Genomic DNA, 13,792 nt, shown 5'->3' with positions numbered 1-13,792 from the left:
CCAGGCAGCGACCTGCAAGGCAGGAGGTATCAGAGGAGCTGGGGGTCAGGTGGTGAGGGAAGGGTGGGGGGTTGCCGCCCCCCGGTGTCTGGGCCCATGCACCAGGAGTCGCTGCCCTGACCCCACGCAACCAGCCCCAGCTCCTGGGGCGTCTCCTTGGGCACCATGAGCCTGTTTCCAGGGCTGGTTCTATCGTGAGTCCCCCCTCCTGGTACCCGGCCCGGCTGGCGCTGTTCCAGGCTGGATCGGGTTGGTTCCCCCCGCGGTCATTCTGCACCTGCTCAGCCTGGGTTTGAAGGGCTCCTTGCTGCTCTCCAGGGTTCCTGCATCAGGTTTCATGAGCCCTGGGAGCAGGGGCTACACCAGGTGTCCCAGGATCACTCTGGGCATTTCAACACCCCCCACTGGAATCTTCTGGTGCGGAAAGAAAGCCCCTGCTTGCAGCTCTCTGTCCAGGCCAGTGTTCCTGACGATGTGAGCGTCATGCCCCTTCCCGGAGCACCCCGCGCTGGGGTCAGTGAAACGCCCACGGTGATCCCCAAGTGCCTGCAACACCCTGGAGAAGTCCCCTTCCTACTGATGTGTCTGTCGCAAGATGGTCCGGGGCAAAAACTGGAACCTGCGTTGCCTCTATCGCCCCGCTGCAGTTAGGGAATCCCAATGCGCAAAGCCCCTCCGCTATTTCACGCACATTGCCAAGGGTCACAGTCCTTCGTAGTGAGATGCGATTAACGGCTCCGCGCACTAGTGTTAACGCCGTGCCCACGGTCAACTTCCCCACTTCCAGCGGATTCACGACTGGCCGGGAGCAACCTGGAGTCGCCAGCGTCCACACAGCGATCGCTGGGCACTTCTCCACGAGAGGCTGCTCTCATTTGGGTGTCCTTGCGCCGCAGGGCTGGGGCGAGCTCCGCACACAGGTCCAGGGAGGGGGCTTTCCGCATCCGAACGTTCTGTAGCCACGGCTCGTCATCCCAGACCGGGCGACTGGGAACTGCAGATAGTGGGGACGGGGGGGCGCAATGACGGGCTCCCCACCGCCACCACCACTGCCCCGGTCAGCTTCCTGGTGACTGCCAAGGCCCCTCCAGCAACACCCTTGTGACCACAGCGCCTGGGCGGTCGCCCACCTCACCCACACTTAAGGCCAGCCCTGCCAGGGTCGGCCTTAGGGAAAATGGCGCCCTAGGCAAACATGTATTTTGGCTTCTTGGCCCCTGCTGCCTCCCCCAGCCCCCCACCCCCCATATTGCCCCAGCCCCTGCTGCCTCCCCCCCTTGCCCCGAGTCCCTGAGCTCCCGTCTGTGCACCCAGGCAGGCTAGTTCAGACCCGCACTCAAGCAGGTCCATACATTTCCCTGCTGGTTTAATACTTAGTTCACCAGACCTGTGTCACCCGTGAAGAGGAGTTATTCTCACGGGAGCCATGCGGCTGCCAGGCGAGGAAGGGATGGGACTCAGCCGGCTTCCCCAGGCCCCCTCCGGCAGAGAGCTGCGCTGCCAGCCCGGTCTCACTTCCCGGCTCTGGGCCACACCCAGTGGGTCTCAGCGGGAGCGCTCGCTGCTGGTGCCTTTCCCACGCACAGGCCAACTCGCACCCTGGCAGAAATCCGGGGAGGGGGGGGAGGGCATGTGACCCCATGTGACCCCCACACACACACACGCGCGCTGCTTATCCCAGACCTGCATAACAATATGATCCCACCACTCAGTGCTTGATTCCCAAGCCCCAAAGCGACGCTCCGCCGTGTGCAGCCGCTCCGTGATGCCAGGAGGAAGCTGGTGTTGTTTCTCTCCATGGCACAGAGCAGCTCGGGCAGCTCTGGTTCCCGTTCAGACTGGGAGCTCATGACACACTGCCTGACCAGCCGTGCTGCGTTCACAGGAGTGGAGAGCCGCGCGGGATCCATCCTTTCACACAGGGATGGCGGGCGCACCGGAAACAGGGAAATGCTGCGAAACGCAGTCGGAACAGCATGGAATAACGCACCATGGGACGCTGAGCCCGCCCCCAGGACATACTGCGATCCACTCTGCCTTCCCACAAGCCCTAGCTGCAGAAGGTGCGGAGTAGCACGGTGGGATAGCTACCCACAATGCACTGCTCTCGCTGTCGACGCTGGAGCACCAAACGTGGACGCGCTCTGCCGGCAGAGGAAGCGCAGTGTGAACGTGCAATAGCGATGTTATTGTGGCGCTTTTTGTCGACAACACTCTGTAGTGTAGACAAGGCCCAACCATCAGAGGAGCGAAGTTCTGGAGCAGCCTCCCAAGGGACCTAACTGGCTTCAAGACTGAGCTCGAGACGTTTCTGGAGGGGACGGGATGAGGAGACATCCCACAAGGGCATGGAACCGATCCACGACTGCTAGACGCAAATCTCTCCAATGGCCAGAGAGGGGACACTCGCTGGGGAGGGCTCTGAGTTACTACAGAGAATCCGTTCCCAGGTGTCTGGCGGGTGGGTCTTGCCCACATGCTCAGGGTCTAACTGGTCGCCGTATCTGGGGTCGGGAAGGAATTTCCCCCCCAGGTCAGATTGACAGAGACCCTGGGGGGGTTTCACCTTCGTCTGCAGCCTGGGGCGCGGGGCACTGGCAGGTTTCAACTAGTGTCACTGGTGGATTCTCTGTAACTTGAAGTCTTTAACCCATGATTTGAGGCCGTCAGTGACTCAGCCGGACGCTGGGGTCTGCTACAGGAGTGGGTGGGTGAGGCTCTGTGGCCTGATCAGACCAGATGATCACGATGGACCCTTCTGGCCTTAAAGACTGTGAGTCAATGAGTCTGTTGCACCCTGGGGGCCGGCGCCCCATGGCTGCGGGGGGCTCTCACTGCAGGGCCCCCTGGCTCACGTTGATCGCGGCGTACATGCTGGGCTGGACAGGCGCAGGCTCAGGGGCAGGGGCCGGCCCCCCCGGCTTGGCCTGCAGCGCCTGACAGTCCAGCTCGGCGTAGGTGAGTCCGTCAGCACCGGGGTTGGGCTCCTGGGGGTGGGAGGGGAGAGAGTGAATGGAGTGTGTGTGTGTGTGTGTGTGTGTGTGTGTACCAACCCCCACCACACACACATTCACACAGACCAGGGCTTGTACCCTTCAGCAGGGGGTGACAGGACACACATACACACACACATCTACAATCCCAGCTGGAGATCCCATAAGCCCCTCCCAGCAACCCAACTCCCACCCCAAAATACTGAGTGTGCCAGATAAGGTGAGTGGGGCCTTTGGGGGTCAGGCCCCATGGGGGAACAGGGGACACTTACCGGGGTCTGCGTCTCTTTCCCTTCATCGATGGAGGAGTCTGCAGAACAGAGACACCCGCTGAGCTGCACCCGCAGCCGGCCCAGAGCAGAACCCCACACCCAGCTCTGACCCCTCTGTCCAGCCAGGGGGCTCAGAGACCTACACAGCCACCCCTCCCCCGCCCCACAGCACGGGCCAGGGTCATTAGCCCCGTGTTACAGAGAGGAAAACTGAGGCACAGAGACGGCAGCAGAGTCTAGGGGGTTATGGCGGGGCAGGGGGGCTGGGAGTCGGGACTCCTGGGTGAAGTGAAGGGGGGACACACAAAGCTCCAGGCCTGGGATGGGAGAATGGGGGGCCCACAGAGGGAGTCCCTGAACTAGAGGGGGAGGGTGGCCCCCAGGGAGTTGATGGGGAGGGAGGCAAGAAGCCGGGAGTGGATGGGGAACTAGAGCGGGAAGGGAGGGTGGCCCCAGGGAGCTCCTGGGAGTCCAACACTCTCAGCTGACACCGGCTACCTCTGGGACTCTCTCCTTAGCCCCGCCCAGCAGCAGCTGTAAATCAGGCCCCGCCCTGTATGGGTGGAGCCCCCACAAGCCCCGCCCATCTCTAGGGGTCCTGCCCCACCCTGGTACCCCCTTGGGTGTGTTACTCACAGATGGTGTCTTGCTGAGCTGGGGTCTTCAACACCCCCAAGGGGCTGGTGCTAAAAGAGAGAAAATCCACTTGTAAATGTCATACCCCCCCCCACTCGCAGGGAGATTCCCAAACACACCCAGAGAGCCCCCCATCCTGCCTCACACTGACCCTGTCCCTAACCCCCCCCCCGCCACAACCACTAGACCCCACCCCCCTGCCAGAGCTGGGGACAGAACCCAGGCAGCGGCGACACATGGGTGGGGGCACGCAGGGTCACATGCCCCCCCCAATTCCTCGGTCACATGGTGCAGCCGGGCCCCTCCCTGCAGAGCAGCTGAGCTGGGGAGCTGCGCTGGACAGGGAGAGGCAGAGGCAGGAGCGGAGGAACAGCTGGGAGCTGCGGGGGGGGGGGGTGTCACGGCTTTCCAGGCGGGGGGGGGGGCGTGGTGTGACTCCAGCTGTTCTGGGGCTGTGCCCCTCCACTGTCAACAGGCCCAGGTCATCTCTGAGGAGTCCTGGCCCCCAACCCCACTCCCCACCCCCCCCGAGCCGGGGACAGAACCCAGGAGCCCTGTGACCCCGGCAGGTTGATCGGGAGCGGGGAGGAGCCGGGTTCCTACCTGCTCGGTCTCGGTGCGGCTCCTTTTCCTGCAAAGGGACACAAACCAGAATCCCCCATGAGCCGATCAGGATCCCCCGGTCCCAGCGCCCGGCCACTCACCCCCCACAGGGCAGCAGGGATGGAGGTGCCTGGGGGGTCCCCTCTGCTGCTGGTGCTGAGCCTGGATCCCTGCTGGGCTGGGCCGGACCACCAGGGGGCAGCACAACACCGTAGCTCAGTGGCTCTAAAAAAATGTTTACTGGTGACCCCTTTCACACAGCAAACCTCTGAGTGCGAATCCCCTTATGAATGAAACGCTTTTTAAAATATTTATATTTATGTATTTAACACCATTATAAATGCTGGAGGCAAAGCGGGGTTTGGGGTGGAGGCTGACAGCTCGTGACCTCCAAGGTAATCACTTCGCGACCCCCACAGGGGTCCGACCCCCAGTTTGAGAACCCCTGCCATAGCATGCACGAACCTGATCCACAGGCCGGTGGCTCCCCTGGCACCCCATGTACCTGAGAGGCTCGGTGCCGGTGGCTCTTTATACAGGGACCCCTCGCCCGGTGCTGAGATGCGGCCACCTCTGGGGTGAGGCATGGGGACTGGTAAAATGCAGCCCCTCTGGGACGGGACAGCTGTGTGTACAGGGATTACACATGCAACAGCGCCCTCTGCTGAGCCCCCCTGCTCCTTGGCTTTACCCACACAGTCCCCCATCCAAGCCGTGACCCCATCCCGCCCTGCTGAGCGGCAGGTTTAACCCTTCCCTCGCTGAGCGGGGCACTCACTGGCTCGGGTTTTTCTGAAGCAGACGAAGGCCACGAGGAGAAGGAGGAGGCCGGCGGCTGCCGCGCTCGCCCCGGTGATGATGGGGCTGGTCAGACCCGGAGGTGCCGGCGATTCCGATCCGCCTGGGAAACAGCAGCAGCCGTGAGTGCCGGGAGCGACTGGTCTGTTCCCCCCCCCCAGCCCCTCCCACCCCAGGCGGCGCCCAAGGGGCTGGGACACCGCAGGGCGCAGGCAGCAGAAAATTCTATGGGGAGGATGTCGGGAGGCCCCAGGGCATCAAGTGGGGTCAGAGCCAGCAACATTTGGGGGATTTGTAGCACTGGGGGGTGCTGGGCTGTAGGGCAGGGGGCTCGGTAGGGAGCGCTCCCCCCAGCAGTCAGGGCTGGCCCCATTGCCCCAGCACGGCGCTAGGGGGCGCTGTCTGATCCAGCCTGGCTGTCATTTCTAAGGCATCTCACCCCCTTCCTCATGGCCACATTGACTCAGGCCAACAGGTCCATCTAGCCCGGTATCCCGCCTCCCATGCTGGCTGCCCCTGGCTGCTTCGCGGGGAGCTCCAGCGCCCCCCACACACACACACACCCCTGGCCACTGGTGGGCCCAGCTGCCCCCAAAGGAAGCCTCCGGCTGCCCCGTTAGCGGTGGGTTCATGTCCGAGCAGGAGGCTTCGCTGTCCTCCCAAATCCATCTGCGGGGGGATGGGGAGAGTCAATGCTCCTGAGAACAGCCTCCGTCCCTCCCCCTGGCCAACCACTGGGGGAAGCTGCCCCATAATCTGTGACTCAATAGATTCCCCCCAACCCCGGTACCTGGCCCCGCACTGCCTGGGCAGGTGGGAGCCGGCACCGCTCCAGGCTGGGCTAGGTCAGTTCCCCCTGCGGGAATAGAACCAGTGTCTGTCAGGGCAGGGGGGTAGGGTAAGCCTTAGCACTGGGACCTCCCCTGTGGCCCCGGGACGGGAGGAGGTCTCGCTACCTCCAGCGGTCTCAGGGCTGGGGGAGCTCTCAGGAAGGGAGTCCACGAGGCATCTTTATCCCCATTCTATGGGGTGGGAAACTGAGGCACAGACAGATTCACTTTCTTTAGTGAGCTCCCTGGGGCAGGGACTCTCTTCACTCTGTGTTTATGCAGCACCTGGCACAACAGGGCCCTGATCATGACGTGGCCCCTACATGCACCCGCAACACAAGGGATCCAGCGCTATTGAGGTCAGCATTTGCAGAGGTCTCCACTAACTGTGGGTGTCTCGGTTTGTGGGCGCTTGGCCTGAGATCCCCCAAGATTGAGGCCTCCCCACAATGAAGGACACTTCCGAAAACTGCAACGTTCTCCCATCACACAGAGTCTGTGGCCGCAGCAGGAGCTGGGCCAGATCTCCTGGGTCCCAGCCCAGCGCCGTGTCCACCAAGCCACCACTTCTCCTGCAGCCCCTGCCTCATTCAGCCCCGGCCGGGGCACTGCCTGGGGCGGGGCCTGGAGAACAGGGAGACGGGATCACGGGATTAAATAGCGACTCATGGTTCGTACGCACAAGGGGCAGCGTTAAAGTCACCTCCCTGCCCTGAGACTCCAGGGGCTGCTGCTCCCCCCTGGCTGGGGAACCCCCCAGTGACTCCGTCCCCGCTCCCCGGACGGGCGTCCCCTCTGCGGGGTCAGGGCTCAGGGCAGAGCCTGGCTCTGAGCATCCCATTGGCACCGAGCCCCCTTGAGGGTCTGGCTGGGGGTGGGGCTGGGAACGGGGAGGCCGAGCCAGGCCCCTCACCTCTCAGCACCAGCTCCACGGGGTCGCTGGGGTACGACACGGCGAACGGCTCCGATGTGCTGTGATAGGAGCAGCTGTAGCTCCCGCCGTCCTCCCGGCTCATGTTGCTGATGGGAAACACAACCTCCAACCGGTCCGAATCCACAGGCTGGAAATGACGTCGCTCTTTATTCAGCACGAACCGCACGCCCTGGCGCTGCCCCCGACACCAGACGCTCACAGCTCCCCCCAGGGAGACCCCCCCGCTGGGGCTCAGCAGGGAGATGTTGGGTTTGGGGTAGCTGGGCTCTGCAGTGGGAAGCAGAGAGGCCATGAGACGCAGGCCCCGTCACTCTTTCCTGGGGCCCGTCCTCACCACGCGGCCTCAGTGGTGGGTCAGACCCGGCGGCCCTGGGGACGGGCTCCTGGATGCCTTTCCACAGGGGCCAGAGTTTCCTCTGAGCGCTGGGCTAACAGCATGAGACACGGAGCAACCCCAGCCCCTGGGGCCCAGAGCTCTGCTCCCTGGCAGGTGACAGGCCAGTCCAGTCTCCAGGGTCAATTCACTCCCTGGCTTCTCTGCTGGGAGGGCTGGGAGCCAGGACTCCTGGGTTCTGTCCCCGGCTCTAGGAGGGAAGTGGGGTCTAGTGTGGAGAGCAGGGAGGATAAGGGCCAGGACTCCTGGGTTCTGTGCACAGCACCACCACTGACTTGTAGGGAACTGTGCAAGTCTCTACTATACACTGAGGTTTATAACCTTCAGCTCCGCCCATCACCCCATAACTGATGTGTTGCCTGGGAAAGGCCCCCCTGCTCTGCAGCTCACCCTGGGGGCAGGGATCCCTCCTTCCTCTGCCCCAAATCTCCAGTGGCTGCTTCTCCCCCCTGGCTGGGGAACCTCCCAGTGACTCCGTCCCCGCTCTCCGGCCCAGCATCCCCTCTGCTGGGCCCAGGGCTCAGGGCAGAGCCTGGCTCTGAGCCTCCCATTGGTGCCGAGACCCCCTGTGGGTCTGGCTGGGTGTGGGGCTGGGAGCCGGGGCACTGAGCCGGGCCCCTCCCTCACCTCCTACAATGATCTCGACGGGGTCGCTGGGATGCGATGAGCGACTCTGTTGCGTTATGGAGCGATAGTCGCAGGTGTAGCTCCCTCCATCTTCCCGGCCGACACTGGGGATGGGAAATTCAGCCACGGTCCCATCAGGCACCGACTGCTCCTGCAGGTTCGGGCGTCCAGCTTTACGCAGAAAGAACTCCATGCCCGGGTACAAACCCGCACAGCGGATGGTGACGCTTCCCCCGAGCACCACCACCCTGCTGGGGCTCACCCAGATGGTGGGTTTGAGAAATTCACGCCCTGCTTTCAACAAGAGACAGGAGTTAAACAGGGGAGACACAGCCCCCCGCCTCCCCCTACCCCAATTCAGTCCATCCGTCATTCGGCCTCTGTAGGAGTCTGTCCCCTATCAGGGTTGGCACTGCCTGCCCATGGGGCTCGGGGGCAGGGGGTTCACCCAGACGTAGCTCAGGACCTGGCTGCATCAGAGATCACCTGCCCCCGCCCCGGCCCCACCTGAAGCCAGCCAGGGAGCCTGACCACTGGCCCCCTGCAGCTCTGCCCCCCCGCCCCGGGGTTGGAAATAGAGTCTGTGACCGGCGGGAGTGGTGTAGATAAATCTCTGCATTAAGCATCTTCACATAACTTTCCTATGACTTTGTATTATGCCTCTTCATATAACCTTGTATTAACTCTTTCCATATAGAACCTCTATTTCCATACAACTTTGTATCAAGTCCTTATAGAGAAACTTTGTATTGAGCCTTGGTATAATGTTATAGCCCCTAAGGATAGTTAAGGTAGAAGGAAAATGTCTTTTCGCTAGGAGTAAAATAAAATCTCCCCCCTTTTAATCAATTGCCCTGTTGAATGAACGAGGTGTGAATGAGGAAGGCGTGGAAGGCAGCACCTCCAGACAGCTGCAACAGTTGGAGAGGGGATGGAAACCACACCCAAGGACAATAAAACTTGTCCAGTGGGCTCACTAAAGATCAGACATACTGAGGGCCTTGGGAGTTAGAAGCCAGCACCTTCTTTTGAAAACACCCTCTTTGAACTTAAATGTGGCAGCATTAAGACAACACCCAGAGAGAAGCAGCACAAAGGACCAAAGGGACACAGACACAGATTTTGCATCTGGTGTAGATTTGCATGAGAGGGAAGCTGCTATAAATGTGAGGTGTCTTGCAGGGGATCTCGGGTCTCGTCTTGTCAACATGGGAGCATCGAGCCGGATCGGCAGAAGCCCGGCTCCACCCCTCCCCCATCTAACTCACCTGGCCAGTGAAGTTAAGGGGAGCAACTAATTGGTAACAACAACAAGACGGAGTGTGCTTGTGTGTGTATGTGAGTGCATGAGTGTAATATAGATCATATGCATATCATACAGTGTTGATGGATACATGTATTACCACTGTGGCACTTTGGTACTTTGTGGCGCTTTGCCTTATCCCCCCTGAAAAGACCCTGTGTGGTACTTTAAGTACAACATGACCCAAAGAGGTCGGGGTGCATGATCACCTGCCTACCGAGGTGCTAGTGGGTAATGACTTGGAGAACTGGCCGGATAGCACTCAGAGCGTCCTTACCCGGAGCCGGAGCCAGCGAGGGACACAAGACCTCCTGAGTGGGGGGGGCCGAAGCACCGAGGGGGGGGCTCGACAGGGCTGGGCCGGAGCCTCCGTCCCAAAGTGGGGAACCTGAGGCACCACCAGCCAGGGCTGTATCCTCCAACCCAGCAGCTGAATTCCAGACGGAGCTGCAGGAGTATCCCTCCTTGGAGAAGCTGAGGGCCCTGGCTGGCCACGGCGGTGCAGGGTCCCAGGGGGAGGACCGCCGGGAGCGATTCCTGTGGGAGAAGGGATTCCTGTACCGGGAATGGACTGGTTCAGGGCAAACTGAACCTTGGGAAGCCAGGAGGTAGTAGGGTGACCAGACAGCAAGTGTGAAAAATCGGGACAGGGGGTTGGGGGTAATACGAGTCTATATAAGAAAAAGACCCAAAAATCGGGACTGTCCCTATAAAATCGGGACATCTGGTCACCCTAGGAGGTAGTTGGTTGTTCCCCAGAGGTACCGCCACAAAGTGTTGTACTTGGCCCACGATATCCCCCTTTCGGGGCATCAGGGCATCTGGCGCACCAGGCAGAGGCTGCTGCAGAACTTTTACTGGCCCGGGGTCTTTGACGCTGTCCAACAGTATTGCAGGTCCTGTGACTCCTGCCAGAGGGTGGGGAAGGTCCGGGATAAGTGTAAAGCCCCGCTGAGACCTTTGCCCGTCATAGAAGGGCCTTTCCAGAAGGTGGCCGTGGACATAGTGGGGTCCCGCAGCAGGGTGACCCGGTCAGGGAAGAAATACATCCTGGTGGTGGTAGATTTTGCTACGCGCTACCCCGTGGCGGTGGCCTTGTCCTCTATCGAGGCAGACACCGTGGCAGACGCGCTGCTGACCATTTTCAGCAGAGTGGGGTTCCCCAAGGAAGTCCTTACAGACCAGGGGTCCAACTTCATGTCAACCCTGCTCCAGTGTTTGTGGGAGAAGTGTGGGGTCCGACACACCTGGGCCTTGGCGTACCTCCCTCAGTCCAACGGGCTGGTGGAGAGGTTCAACAGGACCCTAAAGATGATGCTGAAAACCTTTATGGACCAGCACCCGCAGGACTGGGACAAGTATTTGCTCCACCTGCTGTTCGCATACAGAGAAGTGGACCAGGAATCCACAGGGTTTGAGTTGCTGTACGGGAGGAGAGTGAGGAGGCCCCTGGACTTGATGAGGGCCGAGTGGGAGGGGAAGGCCTCTCCCAATGGGGAATCAATGGTGGAGTATGTACTGACTTTCCGGGAAAAGCTCGTGGAGCTCATGGGCTTGGCCAGGGGAAACCTAGCAAGGGCCCAGAGGAAGCAGAAGGTCTGGTACGACCGCTCAGCACGTGCCCGTGCCTATGCTACCGGGGACCAGGTGATGCTTCTCATCCCCGTGAGGAAGAACAAGCTGCAAGCGGCCTGGGACGGCCCCTTCAAGGTCACCAGACAGGTAAACGAGGTGAACTATGTAGTCAAGGCCATCCCTACCCATATGCAAAGTACGCAGCTGTGTAGGGCACCAGGAAAGCTATGTGATGCTCCAGCCCCTGCTCCGCCTCTTCCCTCCCCTGCTCTGCCCCAACTCCACCCCCTCCCCATGGCCCCCGCCCCTGCTCCACCCCCGCCTCGCCCCTTTTCGCCCCCACTCCACCCCCTCCCCAGGCCTTGGGAATGGAGGGGGGGCTGTGAGTGCAGGGGAGGGTGCTGGAGGGTGGATCTGGGTCTGGGGGAAGATCTGGGGGTGGGGGTGGATCTGGGGGGTTCTCCCCCACAGCTGCACTGACCGGGAACGTTTCGGTTCCCTGAGGGGATCTAGAGCCCACGGACGGGCCCTGTTAGCATTTGTATGAGTTGAAATAAATCCACGGGCCACCCCCCACCCCCGATCCTCTGAGCCTGTGGGGGCAGGACATTGAACCAGGGGACGGTTCCCGCCTGCTTCATCAGATTTGGCTCCTAGTTACTCCGTGGGTGCGTTGGGGGCACAGAAGAACGGGGACAGGTCTGAGCTCACGGGGGGAGTCTGGGTTGAGTTTTGGGGAAGGTTCAGGGCTCAGTTCCTCTTTTCCCCACCCCATGCATCCCCTCCCCCATCCTTGATGTTACCGTCCTCCCCACAGACTGATACTCACCTCCCCACACCCCGCTGTGCCCGGCCAGCCAGCAGCCTGGAGAGGAGACGGCTCGTTAGTGACCAGATCCCAGAGCGACTGGATCCTACACCCTGGTCTCAGATCCCCACCCCCCACCATGGGCACACGCCCTGGTCTCAGATCCCCCCCCATGGGCACACGCCCCGGTCTCAGACACACACACACACACCCCACCCGTGGACACACACTCTGGTCTGAGATCCTTCCCCCCCCCCCCCCCCGGCCCCCCCCCCTGGCTGTCTCTGACTCTGATACTCACCGAGGAGGAGGACGGTGAGAGCAGACGCCATGACGGGGCAGTGGGGGGCCTCTCAGCGCTGCCACCAACGCCCTAGAGCCCAGCTCCACCCAGCCTGAGGCCCGAGTGTGAGCAGAATGAGGAACTGCGCCGGGGGCTGCAGCCCCAGGAAACCCCTGATGCGCTCGGCCCCTTTCTTCCCCATCAGATGGTTTCTCAGCAATCTCCAGCCCAAATCTACTGTGGTCAGAGCAAAGCCAGCTCCCTGCAACACCCAGCAAACCACATCCCCTCCTGCAGGTGCCTGGTTACCACATCACCTTCCAGCCCCACATGGGAGCTGCCCAGTCCAAGGACCAGGTGGGAAAGGGGAAATCTCAGGAGGTGTCAAGAGGTGCCCAGGCTGCCCTGACCTTTTCCAACAGGCCCGTCTAGCCTCCCTGGAGCAGCAGCTCAAAGCAGAGGAGGGCTCCCCACCCCCACACAGTGCCCCCCCCCGCCAGAGTGACCCTCTCCCATGGAGCTGGGAAAAGATTCCTTCCTGACCCGGCTGGGCCCAACACCCGCCCTGGAGCATGAGGGTGGAGGGGCCTGGCCAACCTCCTTCTCGGGTAGAGTCGCTGCTGACGCAGTTCTTAGCCAAGTGATGTGGCACAGAGACAGGACAGAAGGGTGTGGGGCTGGGAGGGGTTGTGGTTTCCGGCACCTGTGAAGGGGTGGACGTAGGGGTAAATTTAGACCCTGAGTTGTTAAAGGAGGAACCGGTAAATCTGTGAAAAGGGGAAGTCTGCCCAGAGCTGGAGCTCGCTTCCTGTTTCTGGTACCAAAAAAACCAACGAGGAGTCCTTGTGGCACTTTAGAGACGAACACATTTAGTGAAACTCGGCATAAACCTGATGCCTCGCTGGCTACCTTGTAATATACCCCGGCTCTGGGAGGGGAGTGGGGTCTAGTTATTGGGGGGGTGGGGGACTGGTTGGGGGTGGGGTCTGGTGCTTAGAGAAAAGGACACAGATCAGAGCCAGTCCCCTAGAGGTGAAAGGCCCCGTGTCCCTTCCCCAGCCCATCCCCAGGGCCGTGGGTCTGCGCAGGTCAGGGCCCAGGGCAGAGCTCACGGGGCGGACGGCTGAGCCGAGCTTCCCTCTCCGACCCCAGGATGCTGCGAAAGGGACACCCAGAATGGCGGGGGGGGGGCGACCAGCCTCCTGGAAAGGGGAGGGGACAAGAACATGGGGACAGAGCTCAAGACAACCCCGCCCCGGCAGATGCCCCAGCTCTGGCTCCCCAGCTCGTTTGCCCTTCACCCCCCACCCCCGACGTTCACACATTGGGCCCCTCAGCCCCCCGTTCTGCCCCCTGGCCGGTGTCCCCTCCCCCATTCTGTCCCCCGAGCCTGAGTTCCCTCACGTCCCCCCTCCCCCCATTCAGGTTCCCATTCCCCCAGTTCTGTCCCCCATCCCGTGTCCCTTCACCCCCGTTGTGTCCCCTCATGCCCCACGTCCCCTCCCCCTTTCTGCCCCCATCCCCTATCCCCTCACACAGCTGCCCCATCTCAGCAATCCTCGCCCCCCGCTTTGCTGTGTGGGGGCAGCTACATGGGAAAGAGCCCCCCGGCCTGCCCCTCCCCACACTCACCCCTCCATCAGCCCATCTCCCGCAAAGCCCCCATCTCCCGCCCGGCCTGTTCCCCGTCAGGGAGGCTGAGAGGATGTGTGGGCCATTAAAGACCAGGCAGCGTG

The 13,792-nt window shown here is 61.6% G+C and overlaps 1 protein-coding gene across 1 annotated transcript; it reads right to left on the bottom strand.

Moving 5' to 3' along the window:
- Positions 1–2,831: 2,831 nt before the first annotated feature.
- LOC112119354 (leukocyte immunoglobulin-like receptor subfamily B member 3) lies at positions 2,832–8,562 on the bottom strand. The gene is made up of 7 exons (XM_029914310.1): positions 8,088–8,562; positions 7,046–7,333; positions 5,283–5,405; positions 4,505–4,532; positions 3,902–3,951; positions 3,266–3,303; positions 2,832–2,987 (listed from the first exon to the last, which is right to left on the bottom strand). The coding sequence occupies exons 1-7, from the start codon at positions 8,458–8,460 to the stop codon at positions 2,832–2,834; spliced, it is 1,056 nt and encodes a 351-aa protein (XP_029770170.1). The 5' UTR covers positions 8,461–8,562.
- Between the last annotated feature and the right edge of the window lie 5,230 nt (positions 8,563–13,792).

Source organism: Terrapene carolina, unplaced genomic scaffold, assembly GCF_002925995.2.
Source record: "Terrapene carolina triunguis isolate 2854851 unplaced genomic scaffold, T_m_triunguis-2.0 Scaffold34883, whole genome shotgun sequence".
NCBI classification, from domain to species: domain Eukaryota; kingdom Metazoa; phylum Chordata; order Testudines; family Emydidae; genus Terrapene; species Terrapene triunguis.
This window is presented reverse-complemented; position numbering and strand designations above follow the sequence as displayed.